The sequence below is a fragment of the Corvus kubaryi genome, unplaced genomic scaffold (genome assembly GCF_017639235.1).
Source record: "Corvus kubaryi isolate FWS band 111438036 unplaced genomic scaffold, C.kubaryi_AGA036_p1.0 split1-131, whole genome shotgun sequence".
Lineage (NCBI taxonomy): Eukaryota > Metazoa > Chordata > Aves > Passeriformes > Corvidae > Corvus > Corvus kubaryi.
Window position 1 is genome coordinate 16269446 of NW_024582073.1, and position 19431 is coordinate 16288876.

General features: G+C 36.0%; 1 protein-coding gene across 7 annotated transcripts in view; it reads left to right on the forward strand.

Moving 5' to 3' along the window:
- LCORL (ligand dependent nuclear receptor corepressor like) overlaps nt 1-19431 on the forward strand; it is an 83233-nt gene that overhangs the window by 39316 nt on the left and 24486 nt on the right. For 3 of the 7 annotated variants that reach the window (XM_042053731.1, XM_042053735.1, XM_042053732.1), the window contains exons 5-6: nt 2980-3234; nt 12098-12188. In XM_042053731.1, coding sequence (XP_041909665.1) covers nt 2980-3234; nt 12098-12188 — 346 coding nt within the window. Of the gene's footprint in view, nt 1-2979; nt 3235-12097; nt 12189-13601; nt 17838-19431 lie in introns of those variants that run through there. The other 4 variants (XM_042053733.1, XM_042053734.1, XM_042053737.1 and 1 more) reach the window with 4 other exon arrangements.

The following is a 19431-nucleotide window of genomic DNA, read 5'->3' on the forward strand; positions in this document are numbered from 1 at the left end:
CAATAGCTGTAGCAGTTGAATATATGAGAAATTCTGCTGCATTTATTCTTCATAGGGAGTATTTGGAAGTTATTACAAAAAAATTAAACTAATACTAAAGAAAATATTATAAGAACAAAAAGATAAATCCTTTATTATTCTAACTAGGTCAAAAGGTGACTTTGCTCCTAATGGAGAAGCTGACTTCTCCTCCAAGTGTCTAAAAGAAATATATGCTTGGCTGTTACCAATGTGAAGAGTCTAAAGCGGAATAGAAAGGCAGTAGAAACTTGACAGTTCTGAATTAGTTTTGTCTTGCAGTTTTATAAAAATTGATGCAGGGATGGAGATTAATAAGGAGAAATCTGTTCCAGGCTGTTGTGCTTTCCAGCTAATGGTAGGTCCCCTATACTCTCTGGTCTTTTGCTTCTTAAAGGTACAGATCACACCAGAAAGTGAAATAACTCTCCCATTTGCACTGATAATCACCTGTTATCCAGAAGTAGTCAAAGAAGCTTTTCTTGTGTGCATGCAAGAGACTAATTGCTCTATATAAGCAGGGTCATTCCAGACCACATATTCAGTCTTGATAATGCTTTGTATAATTCATTTTGTATGAGTTTCTGATTACAGGCAGTCAAATTTTTGGTTTTTTAAGCTTAACTGTTGATCAGTAAATTTCATTGTCTAGAACTACCATTTCCCTGTCATGCAAACACTTTTGTTCCTAGATAATTCAGTTATTTAATTTCGTCTCTTAACTTCCCATGTTCTTTTCTCGTATTTTGCATATACGTTAGTACTTTACACCTATTGCCTTACTGCTCCAATATCTGTTGTTGAATTTATTTTCTTTACTTCTAAGTGTGTCTCTAGGATAGTAACTTCCAGTTGAACATTTATTGGGTTCATTATTTAGGAATCAGGAAATAGCAATATAAACAGAGCATACTTATGCCTGGAGGTTACATGGTGGGGAAAGATCTTTCTCTGTGTAGGTATTATCCATCATTTAGAATTTTATCTCATACTTAGAATTTTACCTTTTATCTTTGAGAAACACCTGTCAATTTTAGATATTTTGATAGAGATCTAGTTGAAAGATTGGTGGAAGATAGAGCTTTAACCATAAGCAGATTTGTTCTGTCTTTGGGTAAGTTCTCTTCAAGCCAAGATGTCTTGCAAATGTTGGAGCTTCACTGTACCTCATCAAGCACTGCTGAGAGGCTGACCAAAAGGTCTTGACAGGAAGCATCTGGGCAATCAGTCAGCTGCCCTGTCGTGCTATAGAGAGCAGACCTCATAGGTGCAGGTTTGTAATTCCTTGCAATGTTCTGTTGGTGAAAATTAATTCTCCAAATGGTATATGTTTTAAATGAACCTGAAACAGTCAAGCAGATGATCTTCTGCACATTCATCCTAAACTTGAGCAGCATTTCTTGATCAGTGCTGGCAGTCACTCTCTGGATAGTAGATGGATAAAGCTTCATTGGCATAAAATGCTTGAGCAAATATGCTGTGTGATCCTCCAAACTTTGTATTCGGAAATGTACACTTTGCATGCAAACATCTACCTAACCCAGGCCTTTCAGTTTCTTCACTTCCATGAAAACAAAACTCAGTTTATAATCTGTTTTATCTGTTTCAGATTAACTTTATTATCCCAGTAACTACCGAACCGTGTCCTTTGGTATTTCCTCCAGGGAATCAGGGCTTACCTAAAAGCTAGTTCTTCTTTATCACTTTCACACTTGCTTTAAATCCCTGTCCCTTCTTGATTGAAAACTATTTCACTCATTACCTAGGAACTCAAACATGGGCAGTGGTTAAAATATTGAAAAGGATATTTGTGATAGGAGAGGTGTAAAGTTGAAGGAAAGAAGGAAGAGTGGGATAGTGAAGTAAGTGCTACTATTACTGCCAGTTTAAGGGAAAACACAGTATTCTGAGTATGGTCAATTGTGCTTGTCTTGTGGTGTGTTGCAGTCATCAATGCAACAGCACAGTTTACTGTGAGTTTCTTAATTACATTGTTATTTATGCTAAGTTACACTTACATTTTGTTTTTTCTGTTGCTTCTATTAGGTTTCTTTTTGGTGATTCACAATTGTAGTTTGTTTTGCTTGTTAATAAGTTTAGCTTTTTTCTAGCTGATAAATAACATTAAAATAAAGTCATATGTATCATGTTTGGTCCTTTTTTGTTTGTTTCTAAAATGAAATACTTCTGTCCATTGAAATGTTACATGCACAAGCAAATAATAGGATACACTCAGTTTAGAATAGGAAATAAAGCTTTTCTCCCAAGTGTTTTCATTGCTAGCACTTTGAAAATGTCCTGAAAATCCTGTAAGATTTTACAGTAAAAGTTTAAAACTTTGTTTGTATTCAATTGCTTGTATGGGACATTTCAAGTAGCATCATATTGGTTTTGACATTTCAATCCTGAACCTGCAATGGGGATTATAGTCTGAGAGTGGAACACATCTCTTTTTTCTTTTTTTCCTTTTTAAGATCAATTCCTCAGAAGTCCAATTGTTATATGTTCTGAAGAGGACTAATCTATAGAACTACACTTTAAAACTATTCTTATGGTTGTTCTCTGAAAGTAACTTCTTTCTGTATTAATCCGTGTCTTATTTTACTTTTTTGGTTTGTATTCAAAATTCTTTATTTTCAGAACTGAAAATGAACAGTCTGTAAATGAAAAGTCAACTTATTTGCCAACAATACAGAATCTGACTCCCAGAAGTAATGCATACACTTGCATGCTATGATAGACGAGTAACGTAAAAATTAACAGTCTGTGCTAAACATGTTCTTCCAAGTGACCTCCAGTTAGGAATGCTCATTAAAGAAACTTGTTAGACATCCGAATTAATATGTTCATTACAGATGTACTTATTTAACTCATTTGTGTGCTTATAGGAAATACTTATAATAAGAAAAGTAATTATGTTTGGTTCTTAATGTATCTGTTGCCTGTGTTTTTTATTTCCAGATCTTCCTCAGAACTGTGATCCTAACATTCCCCTAGTTGCTCAGGAATTAATGAAAAAAATGATCCGTCAGTTTGCGATTGAGTACATTTCAAAAAGTAGCAAAATTCAAGAGAACAGAAATGGTTCATCATTTGAACCAAGTCTGATGTGTAAAAGTATCCAAATGAACCAAACGGAAAACTCCCTTCAGGAAGAACAGGATAGCCCTCTAGACCTCACTGTGAATCGAACTCAAGAACAGAATACTCAGCAAGGTAAATTTCTGTATCTGATAATCTGTGTTTTGCTGTCATTTATTTACTTCATGGCATCTTATTCCCTTAAAAAACAAATGTCCATGTCAAATAGAAACATTTTTCGTATTGTGTATTAGAAGATAAGTATTCTAATTTCTGAGTGCCTGTGTTAAATAAGTGGCACTGAAATTTCTCAGCTTTGGAATACTGAATCTAAGCCCTCTCACCTGTGCTGTCACAGGTCACAGTGGTTCAAAATTCTGTTGCAGAAATGGCTGTCAAGAAGCCTGAGAAAAGAGAAAAAGAGACTAGGATTTTAGAGAGCAAATGTCTCTCAGTCTGTGTCAGCTCTTGAACACTTCGATTCTTTAAATACAGGCTGGTAGGAATGATTGGAAAAGAAGATTAATGTGGGAGGAAACTTCCATACTTCATACCTTAATCATTATAGATCAGTGCCGCTTTCTTAACAGAGTAAACTTAGAAAAATAAAGTCTGTCTCACTATCATTTATGAAAAGGAAATAATTGCTTTGCCTCAAGGAATATTGCTATCCAAAACTGATAACACTATAATCACAAGAGCATTTTGGACTTTGAACTAGATTTGGATTAGCAGCAGTTTTTGGGAAGGGTTGTGGCTGTCATGTGCAGCTGAAAGCAGTGGCAAAAGCAGCTTTTGTCTTTTACAGATACCAGGGTCCGTGTTAATCCTGTAATACTGCAGACCAAAGGGAAAAGTTGACATGTATGTCATGTACCATACTAAAAAAGTTGAAAGTAGCCAGAGCTAAGTTTTTTTGGTTTTGTTCAGGGTTTTTGTTTGTTTGTTTATCTTAATATACATTGTCAGAATGAGAGCAGATTCGGTATGTGTGTACCTAATGATGCAGTTTTTAATTGGATATCCTTGGGGACAGGGAGCTCTGATGGATTTCTCATGCTAAATATATCTATTCTAAGTTAAATTTCATGCGTCCTTTCTCTTTGACAGCAAAAGCATTAAGAAATACTGGAATTCCTGCTTTTATTCTGTATGGTCACTGGAAATTAGTTCATACCAGGCTTTAGTAAACACTTTGTGTTTAAATCCTGAGAAAACACACATTGTACTTGGATGTAATTTTGCTATGGATCAGTTACAGATTTTAGAGGGTTATAATTGGTCAGGTTGAAGCACATTTCTTTGGCAAGGGCAATAAAAATTTCTTTCATGATATCAGCACTATAGCTTGTTGCTTACTTCAACAGCTGTTTATAAATAACTAGTCTTATATGTTCATGAGGGAGCAAAGTCACCAAAGGCAGGTTCTGGTCATTGCTGAGCCGCAAAAAAATCTTTGAGAAATAAAAGGGAAGGCAGAAGGTGGGCAGGGACAGGAAGAATGTTATGCTGCCACCCTTACCTGAAAATCCATTCATCTTTTGTCTAAGAAAAATCTAAAATATAAAGAAATTGAGTTATTTAAATCATCTTTTCATATCATTGGATTTTTTCTTACAGTAAGGCTAAAGAACAAGTTTAGAATTGTGCACCTTCAGTGAAACACCTAAGTCTAAAATAGTTGCTCAGCACACACAGTATACAAGTTACACATTAAACTATGTAAGACACTGCAGAGTCTCAGAACTTAGACTGTCATGTTTGCTGGAGTGCTTTTTAGATGTTAAAGGTAGTAGTCTTGCTGTGAAATCAAGAGATGCCGAAATGAGAAGAAATAGTGAAATAATAAGACTGTAGTTGGAGAAAGGTAGCTTGAACATCTTACCTACCAGGGAAATGGTATTGTGCTTTCTGTTTTCCATGAATGTGTTAATTTTGAGCTATTTCAGCTTTTCACTGTAGTGATGGCAACACAAGCAAGTAAGTTCAAGATGAAAAATGTCAGGCTGCTCTTTTTATTTGCGTTGTGTTCTATGTGCAAAGATTCGTGAAAAAGTTATTTCAGTTAGCTTTTGTCAGGGACTATGTATTATTATTATTGCACCTGTACTTTTCCTGAAGAAATCTTGGTTATAATGAAGTGTCATATGCTTACAGTAGGGAATTATGAAGGTTTTTTAATTGGATCATTTTTTGAAATGTATAATTCTCTGTCTAACATAGTATACTTCTTTGGTCTGGAGGCTCGTAAAAGCTGTACCATGGTTTCATTCTCATGTTTTCGAATGTCATGCAACTCTCTTTAGTATTTGCTATTTGTAGTTCCTGTTACAATTTCCAAATGAAGTGGCAGTAATAGAGGAGGAAGTTCAAATTTGTACATTGCTTTGATGGATCCTCAAAGTTGAAATCTTTTAATTTAAATCCTATTAAGCAGATAATGATCTAAGTATAAATTCTTTAGGTTCACTTTCTGCTTAGGGAGCTGCTTTGTATTTACACTAGTAGTCTTAGAAATGAATGATCTAAATAGTAAAACAGACAGTCTTGGTCCTGTGTGGCAGTGATTCTTGGGCTTGAGAGGAAGGAGTAAACTTTATTTTCCAGATCACTAGAAGCAATTGTTTTTGCACTGAGCAGATCCAAGCTAAGTGCTAGCTCAGCACTGAAAAGATACTCTGCCACTGAAGTTCCTCCATTAAGGAAAGCTTCTTACTTTAGTCCAGTATCTGGAGGCCATCTCTGAAGCCAAAAAATCCTGAGGTCTGACGCTTCCAGACCTGATACATCTGATTTTTGGGCTTACATGGCAAGGTTTTAGTAGCTGCGGAGGGCTGTAGGGTGGCATCTGTGAGAAACTGTTGTGGCTTCCCTGTGCGAGGCACAGCCGGCTCTGCCACAGACCCACACCAGGCTGAGGTGGAGCACATGAGTTGGGTTCGTGGTGCTGCTGTGAAAGCATGTTTAAGAAAGTGCAAAAATGCTGGACAGGCAGCGGAGTGAGAAACAGCACAGTGAACTAGGTGAGGGAGAGGGGAGGATAGAGGTGCTCCAGACTCCAGGGCATTTCCGTGGAGCACATGGAGAGGACCCTGGTGGAGCATGTGTTCCCACTGCAGCTTATGGAGCAGATACTCATTCACATTGCAGCCTGTGGAAGATCCCTCAGAGGAGCATCTGGGTGTTTCCTGAAGGATATGTGGCCTGTCAAGAAGGAGCTGGAGAGAAGAATTGTACTGACTTTCTTTCCTATGCCATCTGGGGATGGGGGAAAATAGAGGAGGGCCTGGGAAAAGATAGGGGTGGGGAAGCACTTTAATTTTTATCTTTTTCTCCTTATCCAAATCTGTTGTAAATTGCAATAAATGAATTTTCCCCAAGTCTGTTTTGCCTGTAATAGTATTTGGCAAGTAATTTCCCTGTATTTATCTTGCTGATCTTCATCTTATTTCTTCCTGCCCCCCCCACTGGGGACGGGGAGTGGTAGAGGGGCTGAGTTGGGGGTCTAGCTACTGGCCAAGGTCAACCCTCTGCACCTCTGGTACTGAAGCATTTAGTACTATGAGTGTTTAAGCACTGGCATCCAGGTGTGTCCAGCTGACACCGACTGGTAGTGGAGTCCCAGAGCATGCTCTACTTTCCTCTGCATTTCTGTGGAAGTGTGGTAATTTAGCAAGGTGCTTTAATTCCTGTGTACTTTGCTGGTAATCAGGCAATCATTTCACTGTCAGTCAGTTAGCAGCAGCTGTCTCCAAAAATACCTGTATCCTGCTCCTTTTTCTAATCCATGTAACTCTTAAGACTGTCCAGGACTTGAAAAGGAATACTCTGTATAGTGAAACAAAACCTCTTTTCCATGTACTGCAACTAACAAAAGTGGGGTGTTACTGTGTGCTTTTGCAATATTGCTTTTCCTCCAGACTAAGTTAATGAAAAAGCAGCATCCTTGCAAAATGAAACGGTGAGTAAGGAACGGTCTTGGAATATCCTGCAGCAACTTCTTTCCTTGCGCAGTCATGGTGCTGAGCTCTTTCAGGAATGTTCCTAGCAGCAGCTAACTTTGATGCAGAGGCTTCTTTCCCTTGGTAGATATGGGAGAATTGATAGCCCTCAAGCTTCTAAGCAAAGTGACTCTAAGAGTCAGAAGTAGAAGCAGTACAAATACATAATTTGCTGGTTTAGCTGCACAAGCTGCACAAGCTGTTTATGGATCTTCTGGAACCAATGATAGTGTGTAAGCACAGTGAAAATACGCAAGCAAATTTTCCTAATTCCCGTGTTTCATCGAGCCATCATAGACTGGAAGACATCAAAAACATAGCTGGCAGTATATTGAAAGAATTCCAAACTTTACTGAAAATAAACTTCTTTTCCTTAAGATCCTGTTTTTACTACATGTATTGGTGAAAATACTATGCATTTTGAAGATATGCATGCTATGTTCTCAAAGGTAAATTATATGAGCTGTAAATATGTTCAAGAAACAGTTTAATACTTTTGAATGAGAAAGTCACCCTAAAAAGCTACATTTTTGAGGGGAGTAGGTGTTTTTCTTCCCTGGCTGCCATGGTGGGTCGCAGCCAAGCCCCTTGTCAGATGCTTGCTTGCTTACTTCTCTCATGATGGCACAGGGGAGAAAATGAGAAGAACAGAAAGGAGACCTTATGAGTTGAGATAAGGCCATGGTTGTTGCATACCACCACTTGCCATCATGGGCTGAACAGACTTTGCTTGGAACAAATAATGCAAATTATTGCTTATTAATATAAATATTTCATTATTAATTCAGGTAGTGAAAACAAAAAGACTCATTAAAACCCTGCCTTTCTTCCCTCCTTTCCCAGGCTCAGATTCACTCCAGGTTCCCTGGTGACCACCACCACCACCCCTGTAGTGCAAGGGAATTGGGTGTGAGCTGTCCACAGTCTGTACCTAATGGTTTCTCTCTGCCATTGGGCTTACCTCTGCCATTTTCTCATTCTTTTTGTTCCCATTTTCTCTGTCCATCTGGCACTTTTTCCCCTCTCTTAAATACAGTTTTCCAGAGTTTCTACCCAAGTGGCTGTGTCCTGCAGTGGGGCTGTGGGAGCCAGCCATCTGTGTCCGGCACAGGGCAGTCCCTGGCCAGTCCTCACACATACTGCCAGGACTGTGCCATGATTGCCCAATATATGGCCATATACTTTTCATCTGGCATTTTTTCATGTTACAAAATAGCACTTCAAGTCAAAAGGGGCTACTCAAAGTGGTAGTTAAGAATTAATAAAAGGCTTTGATGTTCTTACTGACAGTTTCCTGAAAACTGTTTCTGTGTTCAGCAGCACAGAAAATAGCAGAAGGCAGGTCACCGTCCGGAAAAGTACTGAAGACAAGACTGTTGTTTTCTTGCTACAAAACCCCTTATCCTGTGGATGGATAAGGTAAAGGGGGAGTTATTTACTGAATCTCACTATATTAGAAGTTGGTAGGGCTTGCTGAAAATTTTCAGAGGAAGAAACAGGTAATGGGCAGGTTTTGTTCAACAGTTTTTAAACATCTGGAACTGCTGTGATGGGAGGTCATGGGTCACTGGGTTCACAAAGGACCTTAGACAAGTTCAGAGCTAACAAAACCAAGGCCAGAAACTAAGGCTAGAGTAGGCAGGGATAAATCTCTGAGATCCCTAAGCCAATGATAGCAGGTACTAGGAGAGCAAAGAGCTGCAGGTAGCAGCCAGGCTGATGTGCTTTTCCACACTAGGAGTGGAGGGCTTCCCCTGCCTGGAGGCTGAGGACTGAGTAGAGTAGGTTATCAGATCTAGTAAGATGGTTCATAACAGCTAATGAGAGGTTTCCTGAAACCCAGAAAAAACTCAGTAGTTTAGAAATCAGTGTAGAAATACCAATTGTAGGAATTCAAGGCTGACCTGGTCTCTGCTTCTTTCTCTTCCCCTTCCTGTTTCCATAACATCATTAGTCTGGAGGAGTTTCAAGTGATTGTGGTCCTGATTATTTTGAAGATGAACTTTGATCACACTTAGTTTAGTCTTGGTACTGCTGCACCTGATGATCTTGTACTGAGAAGCAAAGGCCAGAGGTTCAGCCATTTCTTTGAAGATCAGAATAATTTAATTTGCATAGAAATAGCTGCATTAGAAGACAATGAGTAGCAACCCTGAAAAACATCTAATATGTTTTTCTATATTATCCAGTGTTATATACTATTGTTTATGAAGATGCACTTCTTAGTAGTCATGGCTTCACCTGAAGAGCGGAAGTAATTTCATATCTTTTATTAAAACCACCTTACAGAGTGTTTTTTCTGTTCCTGATGTAATTCAGTTCCTGTCCGGAATTCTTGCTGTAATACCTGTTTTGGCTGATTTGTAAGAAATAATAGAAAGTTCTGGCTCAGCTTAGAGAAGACTACTTCTACCTTGCAAGTAGCGAGCTTCCAGGATTCATAGTCCACCTGTAGGATGCTTCTTTGCGAAGTTTTTGGTCCTGTACCTAATGTACCAAAGTGAACATCTCGACTGTACTGTGTATATATACATACATTCATTTCATAAGGTGGGGTTTCACTATGTCTTAGAGCTTTACAGCAAATACTCTCATTTTCCTATCAGTTCGAGGTGGATTTTTGTGAGGGTTAGGGGTTAGTTTTGTTTTGTTTTTGTTTGGTTTGGTTTTTTTTTTTGGTTGGTTGGTTTGCTTTTTTTTTTTTTAATTCAAGTGAAATTCCTAAATAAAAGTCTGTAGTGCAGTGACTTTATCTGGTATTTTTTATGCATATCAAATTGCTTGCATGATTCTTTTTACTGAGTATCACCTTCCCATGAAGCATTGTCTTCAGGGAGGTGTCATGTACTTAATGGATTTGCGTTTGCTGTGTTGGGAGAACCAACTGTCTTGAACCTCAAATTACTTCAGTGCCGCTTACCCTTGAGAGGCCCAAAATGTATCTATTTTTTTGTTTCAGGAACCTGAATTTTCGTTACTGTGGTCTTTTTTAGTCATTTTTCGACTGATTACTAGCCTTGTGTTGTCAAAGCCAATTCTGAAAGGTTGGGAATGAAAATTATTTTCATTATGGAATCTTACATTTGGATTTTGCTTGTGTGTTGGGGCTTTTTCTTTTCCTAAAAATCCAGCTAGCTTTGTCTTTTTTTTTTTTTTTTTTTAATTGTTGGAGAGACAATTAGCTCTTTATTGCTTGATAAGTTGTCAGCTTTGAAGTAGTTTTTTCTCCAGTGATGCCTTCTAAAATTTTTGTCATAATGCCTAAGAGTATCGACTGAAGATAGAGAAACAGTTGTGAAAGGGACACAAAAGCACTTAAGAAAGGGAGATGTACTTTGTCTGACTGACAGAACGCAACAGATGAAATGTCTATTGCACAGAACTCGGGGGCGTTGGGTTGAGCTTGGGTATTCCTGAGTAGGCCAAAAAGTACATGTGGAATGTTTCTGTAGTGTTTTTGATTGGCTTTTTCTTCTGTAATATCAATGCATCAGGAAGGTTGATTAGCATTACTCCTTCTTTTAACTTTCGTAAGAAAGACTTTAAAAGGAATGTATTCAGTGAAAAGGAGCCACTTTTTTGACAAGTGGCATATATATGTATTTGTCCCCTAATGCTGAGTTACGATGTTACTTTTTCTCTCTTTAACCTCCTTCAAATAGTACAAAATAGTTGTGGAAGAACAGTCAAAAAGCAGTCCAAAACAAATATCTGGATTTGATTATTACACAGAACTCTATTTCTTTGCATTATTGGTATAAAGGAGGGCTACCAAAACAATTTTCTTATTTGACTGTTGGCATTTGGATCCTTCAACCAGTGCTTCATTGTCTGCATCTGAGGCTGTGGGAAAATATATGCAATTGATTGATGTTTTAGAAATAATAGGCAGTAACATGAAAATGACACTGTAAATGCAATAAGGGGTAGTATAAGGGTAATTATAGAGTTGAATGTTGAGCTACATGTTGAAACTCAAAATTGAATTCGCAGAGCTCAGGCATACAAAACAGCCCAAGTTTGAAACAGAAAACCAAGGAAGAAAGGTATGAAATTAATTATATTTAGGGTATTTAATTAAAATTTAAATGTCTTTTTTTTTTTTTTTTAAGAAAAAAATTTTAAAAGGAGTATTTCCACTGCTAATGTTTTTAAATACTAATTTTTAAAAAGTGTCTTGTTCTGTTTCAATACTCATAGACTTTAACAGCCAAGTATAAATCTTGAATTTAGTGTTTACCAGTGATTTAACAGAGTGGACTTCCACCCCAGTTTAGGTCTTTCATTTTTCTAATTTCATTATTGCATGTATGTGGAGGCAGCTGGAGAAATACCTATAGTTAAGTGTTTGAACTCTATATTGGGCTCAAGCTCTTTTCCCAGTTACAGGGAAGTTACTGGTTACTGGGAAGTTACCCAGTTACTGGTACCTGCTCATCCAGTAACCTGGTCTGGTGTCATTGCTGACCCTGCTCTGAGCAGGAGGTTGGTCTGGAGGCCTCCTGAGATTCTTATTAACTTGCATTATCCTGTAAGCCTAGGATTTAGTTATGTCAAGTTCAACTTCAGCATCAGATGTTTACAGTATGTAAATATGAATAATAATTATACATTATTTTATTTATTATTATTATTATATTATAATAATAATATCAAGTGCAGTCTTTTGGTTGCCTTGAAAGTAAACAGTGCAATATAGATACATATGTGATTTTTAGGAAAGCAGTCATGTTTGTTTAATACGGGTTCTTTTAAATTTTATTATTTCTGAATGGCTTACTTTTTTTTCCCCCTCAATTTTAAAAAAGTTTGGTTACAAATCAAATATACAAAATAATTTGCTGATGGCTGATACTGTTAATGGAATAAGGTGTCAGAAATTTTACAAGATAAAGTAGCTATTTGAAAGTTGTGCCATAGGTGAAAAACCATTTGCTGACAAAATCTCTGAGATCTTCCTTAAAACCACTGTTATCATCACTACTCGTTCTTTGCAGGGGATGGAGTGCTAGATCTCTCTACAAAGAAAAGCGCAAGGTTGGAAGAACCAAAATATGATCCATTGTGTTCTGAAAACTCAGTGTCTGGGTAAGCAACGTTTAGGACTCTTTGGCTTATCAAAAAGGCAATCCAGGTTTCTCTTCTCTTCTCTGGCCAGGTTTTATGTTCATAACATACCTGTATATACTGGCACACACATGTGGTTCCTATTTTGCTTTCAAAAGAATTTTTGTCACTCATAAGTGTGTGTCTATGTATATATCATATGTTTCATTTGTCTTTTTCCTTTTTTTTCTGTTTAAAGAAAAGTTATCAGAACAATCACCAAACTTTAGTTCATGTTACTAAAAATTACATGAAAATTGATTACATAACACATTAAAAGTAAGAGACTAGTAGAAGAAAATGCAAATAATTCTTTTAGAATTTATTTAGGAAACTTCAATTTTGGACAAAAATGACCATGTTAATAATTAGATGTAAAATCTTCTTCAACTAACATGAACAAATTAAATTACTATTATCTATAATATTCCTTAATAGAGAGAGAGCAAGCGTGTGAGAGAGAGCTCTTAATCATCATACTTATACTTGCATCATGGTTCTGACTATGGTGTGTGGTGGCAAATGGTTAAATTTCTTTATTCAGCAAGGAAAATGTTATTGCATCTGCTGAAAGCTACCACAGAATTAGTGAATTGCATTGTTTTGTTGGATTTTATGATCTTGGCATCCTCCCATCCACTAGCCATAGCAGGACCCTTTTTGTCACCTGTACGTCTTACAAATAACTTATTACAAATAGGACTACAGTAGCAGCATTTGTTGAATGATACAAAAGTGCATTTTATTAATTTGCTGATATGAAAAAGTTTGAAAATGAATGGCTTTGTAATTAGTGAGCTGTAAATAGTGAGTAGAAGTTTTTAAAATTGTGTCTTATTTTGCGAAAAATGGACTTGATTGTTAACTACCGCACTTTATCTTCTTGTTGTAGAAAGCCTAGTTTTGTGTAAGTCTGGGATGTTTGTGTGTAGTTATGTACTTATTGCTGCAAATTTTTCTATAAGGGGGTTGACTCTTTTATTACTTGTTTAGCGGTAACGTCACGTTTCTACTAACAAAAACTCCTTCAGGATTTGGGTATTTAATGGAACGTTAATTGTATAATTAAAATTATAACAGTGTTGCTCTGCAAGCATGTGAACAAGGGAATATAGCAAGCACATGAGACTATTACCAAATACTGAGCTAGGATATAAAGTTCTTGGAAGGGCTGCTGTAGAAGCCACGGTATGATTTTTGACACACTGTCCTACCAGAACTGTAACATTTTGTTAGGATAATCATTTAACTACCACATCTCAAAGGCTAAAAAGTATCAGAAGCAGTGATGTTACCGAAGCAAGGAGTATAATAAAGGAGTGGACCCTTCCCTTCCATAGCTGTGTGAGAGTCTCTCATACATCAGTTTACCATCGTTTCATTCCATCCATCCAGGAGACTACACAGAAACAGAGAGGACTATGTGGAAAGAAGTGCTGAGTTTGCAGATGGTTTGCTCTCAAAAGCTTTGAAAGACATTCAGTCTGGAGCACTGGACATAAATAAAGCAGGCATACTTTATGGCATACCTCAAAAAACTTTACTTCTCCACTTAGAAGCCTTACCAGCAGGAAAGCCTGCACCTTTTAAAAATAAAACTCGAGATTTCAATGATAGTTATTCATTTAAAGACAGTAAAGAAACTTGTGCAGTCCTACAAAAAGTAGCCTTGTGGGCAAGAGCTCAAGCAGAGCGCACAGAAAAAAGTAAACTCAGTCTACTTGAAACCTCAGAATTAAAATTCCCAACAGCTTCCAGTTACCTCCACCAGTTAACTCTACAGAGAATGGTCACTCAGTTTAAAGAAAAAAGTGAAAATCTACAGTATGAAACTTCAAGTCCTACTGTACAATTAAAAATTCCTCAGCTAAGAATAAGTTCTGTGTCCAAACCACAGTCTGATACTGCTGGTCTTCTGGATGTTATGTACCACGTTTCTAAAACGTCCTCAGTCTTAGAAGGATCAGCTCTTCAAAAATTGAAAAATATCCTCCCTAAACAGAACAAAATTGAATGTTCTGGACCTGTAACTCACTCAAGTGTTGACTCCTACTTTCTGCATGGGGACCTCTCTCCTTTGTGTCTTAATGCTAAGAATGGGACAGTAGATGGAACCTCAGAAAATACAGAAGATAGTTTGGATCGTAAAGATAATAAGCAACCAAGGAAAAAACGTGGCCGCTATCGGCAGTATGACCACGAAATAATGGAAGAAGCAATTGCAATGGTAATGAGTGGGAAAATGAGTGTTTCCAAAGCACAAGGAATTTATGGGGTACCTCACAGCACTTTAGAATATAAAGTAAAAGAAAGATCTGGAACATTGAAGACTCCACCGAAGAAGAAACTCCGATTACCAGATACTGGCTTATTTAATATGACAGATTCAGGGACTGGCAGCTGCAAAAATAGTAGCAAGCCTGTGTAGAATAATTGTTAGAGAATTGTTTTGTGTGTGTGTATGTATGTCTGTATACACACACTATGTGAGAAATACATATGCTCACTCTGACAGAAGACATGAAATTATACAGTTCAAAAACCACATACATGCCTTTTGAAAAATAGTTTTATTCAGGGTTTTCACTGTGGACAGAATTACAGAGTTGCTCACTTAATTCTGATAGTGTGTATTTAATATAATCCTTGTATAAATAGGTGAAAAGATTCAGGTTTTATTTAGTAGTCACTAGCATAAAGATGTTTTGGGAAAACAAGTATTTGTCATGTGAAGCATAATTTTTAATTGGTGAAGAACCACTTTACCCATTCAATTATCCATCTTATTATGGAAGTACACAACCAAGGGTTAGCAGATTTCTATAGTTCACAGAATACTTGCAATAAATTGTAAGTAACTCAGATTATACACAGCAAGGGATTAAAAAAAAAAAAAAAAAGCTAGTTCCTTAAAAGGAAGTGGATTTGTGAAGTATTAGTAGGTTATAGTACATTCTGTGAAAGAAAAAAAGTTCATTATTTAAATATCCAATACAAGTAAGAAAAGCATTTCATTACAAAAATGTGTGTTTAGCAGGCATAAACTGCATTTTTTTATCATTTTAAGAAAATTTTGTTGTTGGTTTAGAAAGAAATTGGTGTTTACAAAGTGTACACTTATGAAATCTGAGAAATTACTGTAGTTATAGAATTATTAAATATGAAATAAGATGGAATACTAAGAGCATAAAATAATTTAAACTTTAACATAATTTTCCTTTTTAGTTTAACAATTAAGGTAACTTGTAAGGTTTAAAAAGAAAGTTGGAATGCAACAGAGCATGTTCATAATGTGCACAGAATGAGCTTGAGAATGGTTTGGGTTTGTTTGTTTTTTTGTTTAAATGTGCTGGTTAGTTGATGTTATGACTACTTAAAATTTATTTAAGGATTGTGTCACACTCCTATTGAAAAACCTCACTGTAACTGTAATGTATTTGCTGCTGTGACATTTCAAAACATTTTCAGTTTATCAAAATGAATACCAAGTTACATTATCATCTTGCTAATAACCAAATTTGCAGTTCAGGGTCTTGATAGAAATACAAATATGAAACAGTGAAGCTGTTTTGAACTTTCAATAATATAAATTCTTTATAAATTTGGTAGTTAGAAGTTAGGCAGTTCATTTTAAACACATAACTTTTAACAGAATTTAAGGGAGACCAATTACCTTCATATTGCAGTTTTTACATGAATTTCAAAGTATCCACATTGGACTTTTTATCACACTTAATTTTTTTATGTAATATCAAAAGTATATGTCTACATATGAATGGGGGCTTGCTTCATACATTCACTACTGAACATCAATGCCCTTTTCTTCTTAACATGTATTTTTTTCTGTATGTATCTAATTTGGCATAGAAAAATACTTTCTCCAATTTTTATACACGCGGTGCACATGCACACATTTTTTTCCCCCACTTAAATTTGCATGTGTATGGGTTAACTATAGAAATTAAATGGGACATTAGATATGTATGGGCCACATCAGGTAATTTTATTTATAGATAAACTTGCCATTAAATTCAGTGGAGAGCATACTGCAATAGTGATGGCAAAATCTAGCCCATATCTATTAACACTACTAAAAAATGACAACTTCCACTTTAGAACAGAATAATCCTTTGAAACTGCACAACCAGTATCTCAGTTCTTTGGTCTCTCAGATCTATACTGAATCTTCTTCAGTCATTAAGGTTTACTTGCATATTACAGAATGAATCTCTCAGGCACATGGTGATTCTTGGGGTGTCCTGTGCAGGGCCAGGAGTTGGACCCAGTGATCCTGGTGGGTCCCTTCCAACTCAGCATATTCTGTGATTCTATGATTTTAAGCAGAACTGTACCTGATAAGGAGTTTGCAGAACAGCAGATGTCAGGGTCATCGTTCATTTTAAAAGAATTAAGCCATATTTTGTGAGGGCCAGGATTAATTTGTGAGTATATCCCCACTGAAAAATGCAGCTGAAAAAACCTTAAAAGTTTCAACGTCTGTCTTTATACGGTTTTACTTGCAAAAATCTGGGGCTTGAATACATTGCCTAATATTTGTACCATACTGATGTTTTCTACTCCTCAGACACTGTTAAAAGTTTGAGTCAGAACTTTATATTGAAGGCAAGTGACAGTAGTCTTTTTATATCATTTAAAAGATGACCTGACCAAAAATTTAACAGGATTCATAAAATCAGGGATCATTTTACTATTGACTTAACAATACTCAGTAGTTTTGTATGTAATATTATAATTAATTTTCAACATTTTAGTACTTGTATTTATTTTTTGGTCAGAAATAGCAATTAAAATATTTTTTGATAGTTTATAGATGATATTCAACCTGTAAGTGTTTAAAGAACAGAATTATTTGTTTCTAATTATTAGGCTAACCTTTAATTACACAACTAAGGAAAGGCAGGGAAATGTGTAAATTCTCCTTCCCCAACCCCTATGTATTTCATTAATGTCATTTAAATTATACATTTTGAACTGTTTTATAAATTCAGTTACCAGTCACTACTTAGTAATTGACAATTTGTGAAAATTCCTGTTTCAGCAGAATTTTAAATGAAGGCGAAAGCAAGCCCTACATGCTTTCTACTTATTTGAATGTTTCTCAAGTATTTTATATTAAAAAACAGTGCCTCTGTTTTTAGAACTACTGCTCAGTAAAGCTGTTTAAACCATTTCTGGTAGCTAATGACAATTTTATATTAAATTGTATATTAACTTTAGTGAGACTGATTTTTTTAGTTGTTTACAGTACAAATACTTGTATTTGTTTTTTAATTGCAGTATTTCCATTGTCGCAGTAATTTAGTAAAACTCTGTGGCTGCCTTGATTTTTGACAGATTTTTGTTAACAACTGATTTTTAGGCAATTAGTTATATTTATGCATAAATCAATTGCACTATAATTCATGAATTATTTATTACAATATTTTCTAATGAATTCCATGTATTTGTCTTGTGTTGTAAATGTACTGTAATTCTGTTTCTTCTTTGTGTTGTTATATTCCTAAATCTGATTGTATGAATTTAATTGTTTAGTTAACGTGTTTCTACGTTGTAATTTGTAGTAAAGCACTTCAATGCTTTTGCACATAAATTTACAACACTGATGTGTGATTGATTTGCTCATTCAGTAAAAAAAAAGAAAGAAACAAAAACCTGTACACTGACTTATTTGACTTATTCCTGAGGCACAAGTTGATTAGCAGTGGCGTAAGACCAAGAACTGTACAAATTAAGCTCATAATTACTAATTTACTATGAGAATTTTATCAGAAATAGTAGCTTTAAGGAAGGATGGTTTCTTTTCTCAGAATTGATTAATTACTCATTAATGAGAAGAAAATCAGAAAATTAATTTTCTAACACCCCCTTTAGTTTGCAGCTAAAAATTATAAATAGTATATACCTTTTTTTGAGGTACTTATTTACTTAATAAAGTCAGAAAACAAACATTTCTATAAGACAGATTTATATTTCTATAGTAATTCCATGCTGTTTGTATGAGTACTTGAAACTTTGTTCTGTTCCAGTTCTGTTCCTGTTCCCAGTCTGTAAAGATCTTGCTAGATTGATCTAGCTTCTCTCTGACTGAGATGACAGAGGATAGACCTCTAGGGAAGGGCCTCTTTTGGGAGTCCTCTGGTAGAGTTCTTCCCTGATAGTTTTTGTGGAGGAGGCAAAGTTTTACTTCTTTATATGTAAATTAATACACTGAAAGTCTGGTAATTAACCTTATCACATTGCTGCTTTTGTGCCATTTTTGGACTCTAGTCAATCCCCACTCCATTTTATTAACTACCCCTATCTGCCAGAAGGGAAATAATATCATTCCATGCTTAACCTTTCTCTTGAGCAATACTGTGCACAAAAGGTACCAGGGGAGCAGTGCATATTGATCCTCTCACCTCTCAACCCCTCAGCTTCCTGCCCACTCTCTCCAGCCGTCTTTCTGTGTGTGGTTTGGAGGAAGTGTGCGATTTGTCAAAGTGATAGGTCTTCCTTCTGTGAAATCATTGTTTAAGCCTTTTATCCTGAGGATAGCCTAAACTACAGTGTGACAACACAAATTTCAAGAGATACAGGAAGGTATTACAGGAAACTGAAGTATAATACCATAGCTGTATTGAAAAGCTACTAAAAACTAGTTTGTTTAAATACATTGACATCTCTATAGAGAGACACTTCAAGGAAAATGTGTTGCTTTAATGCTTGAATTTGTTTGTGTAGTAAGCTCTGCTTCCAAATGGTGACTGAGTAAGGGCTCGATGTGTTTTTACAAACTTGGAAGGTCATTTGGACTGTGGTACTATTGCAATAGAATAGATGAAGTTAAGTTGTCCATCAGCTTTAGAAACTAACTCACGTTAAGGGAAAGCAGATTATAGGCGTCACACAAGGGTAGATAATCAGGAAAGAAATTGTTTTAGAAGAATATCCATTGTGTCTGTGATAATCAGAATATTGCTTTATACAACAAGTCGATCTCCACATAGCAAATTCAAAATAATTTTGAGGCCTGTGGATGTTTTGGTTGCTCACTTTGAGAAGGTTGTAAGGCTCCAGAAGTTTCTTCCACCAGTGAATAGACTTTAAATAGCAGTTAAGGATAAAGGTCATCCACAATTAAAGCTCTCCAGTGAAACTATAGACACATCTTGCAAGTCTAGACAGATAGAAAGGTACCTGTTTAGAAATAAAAAAAGACTGC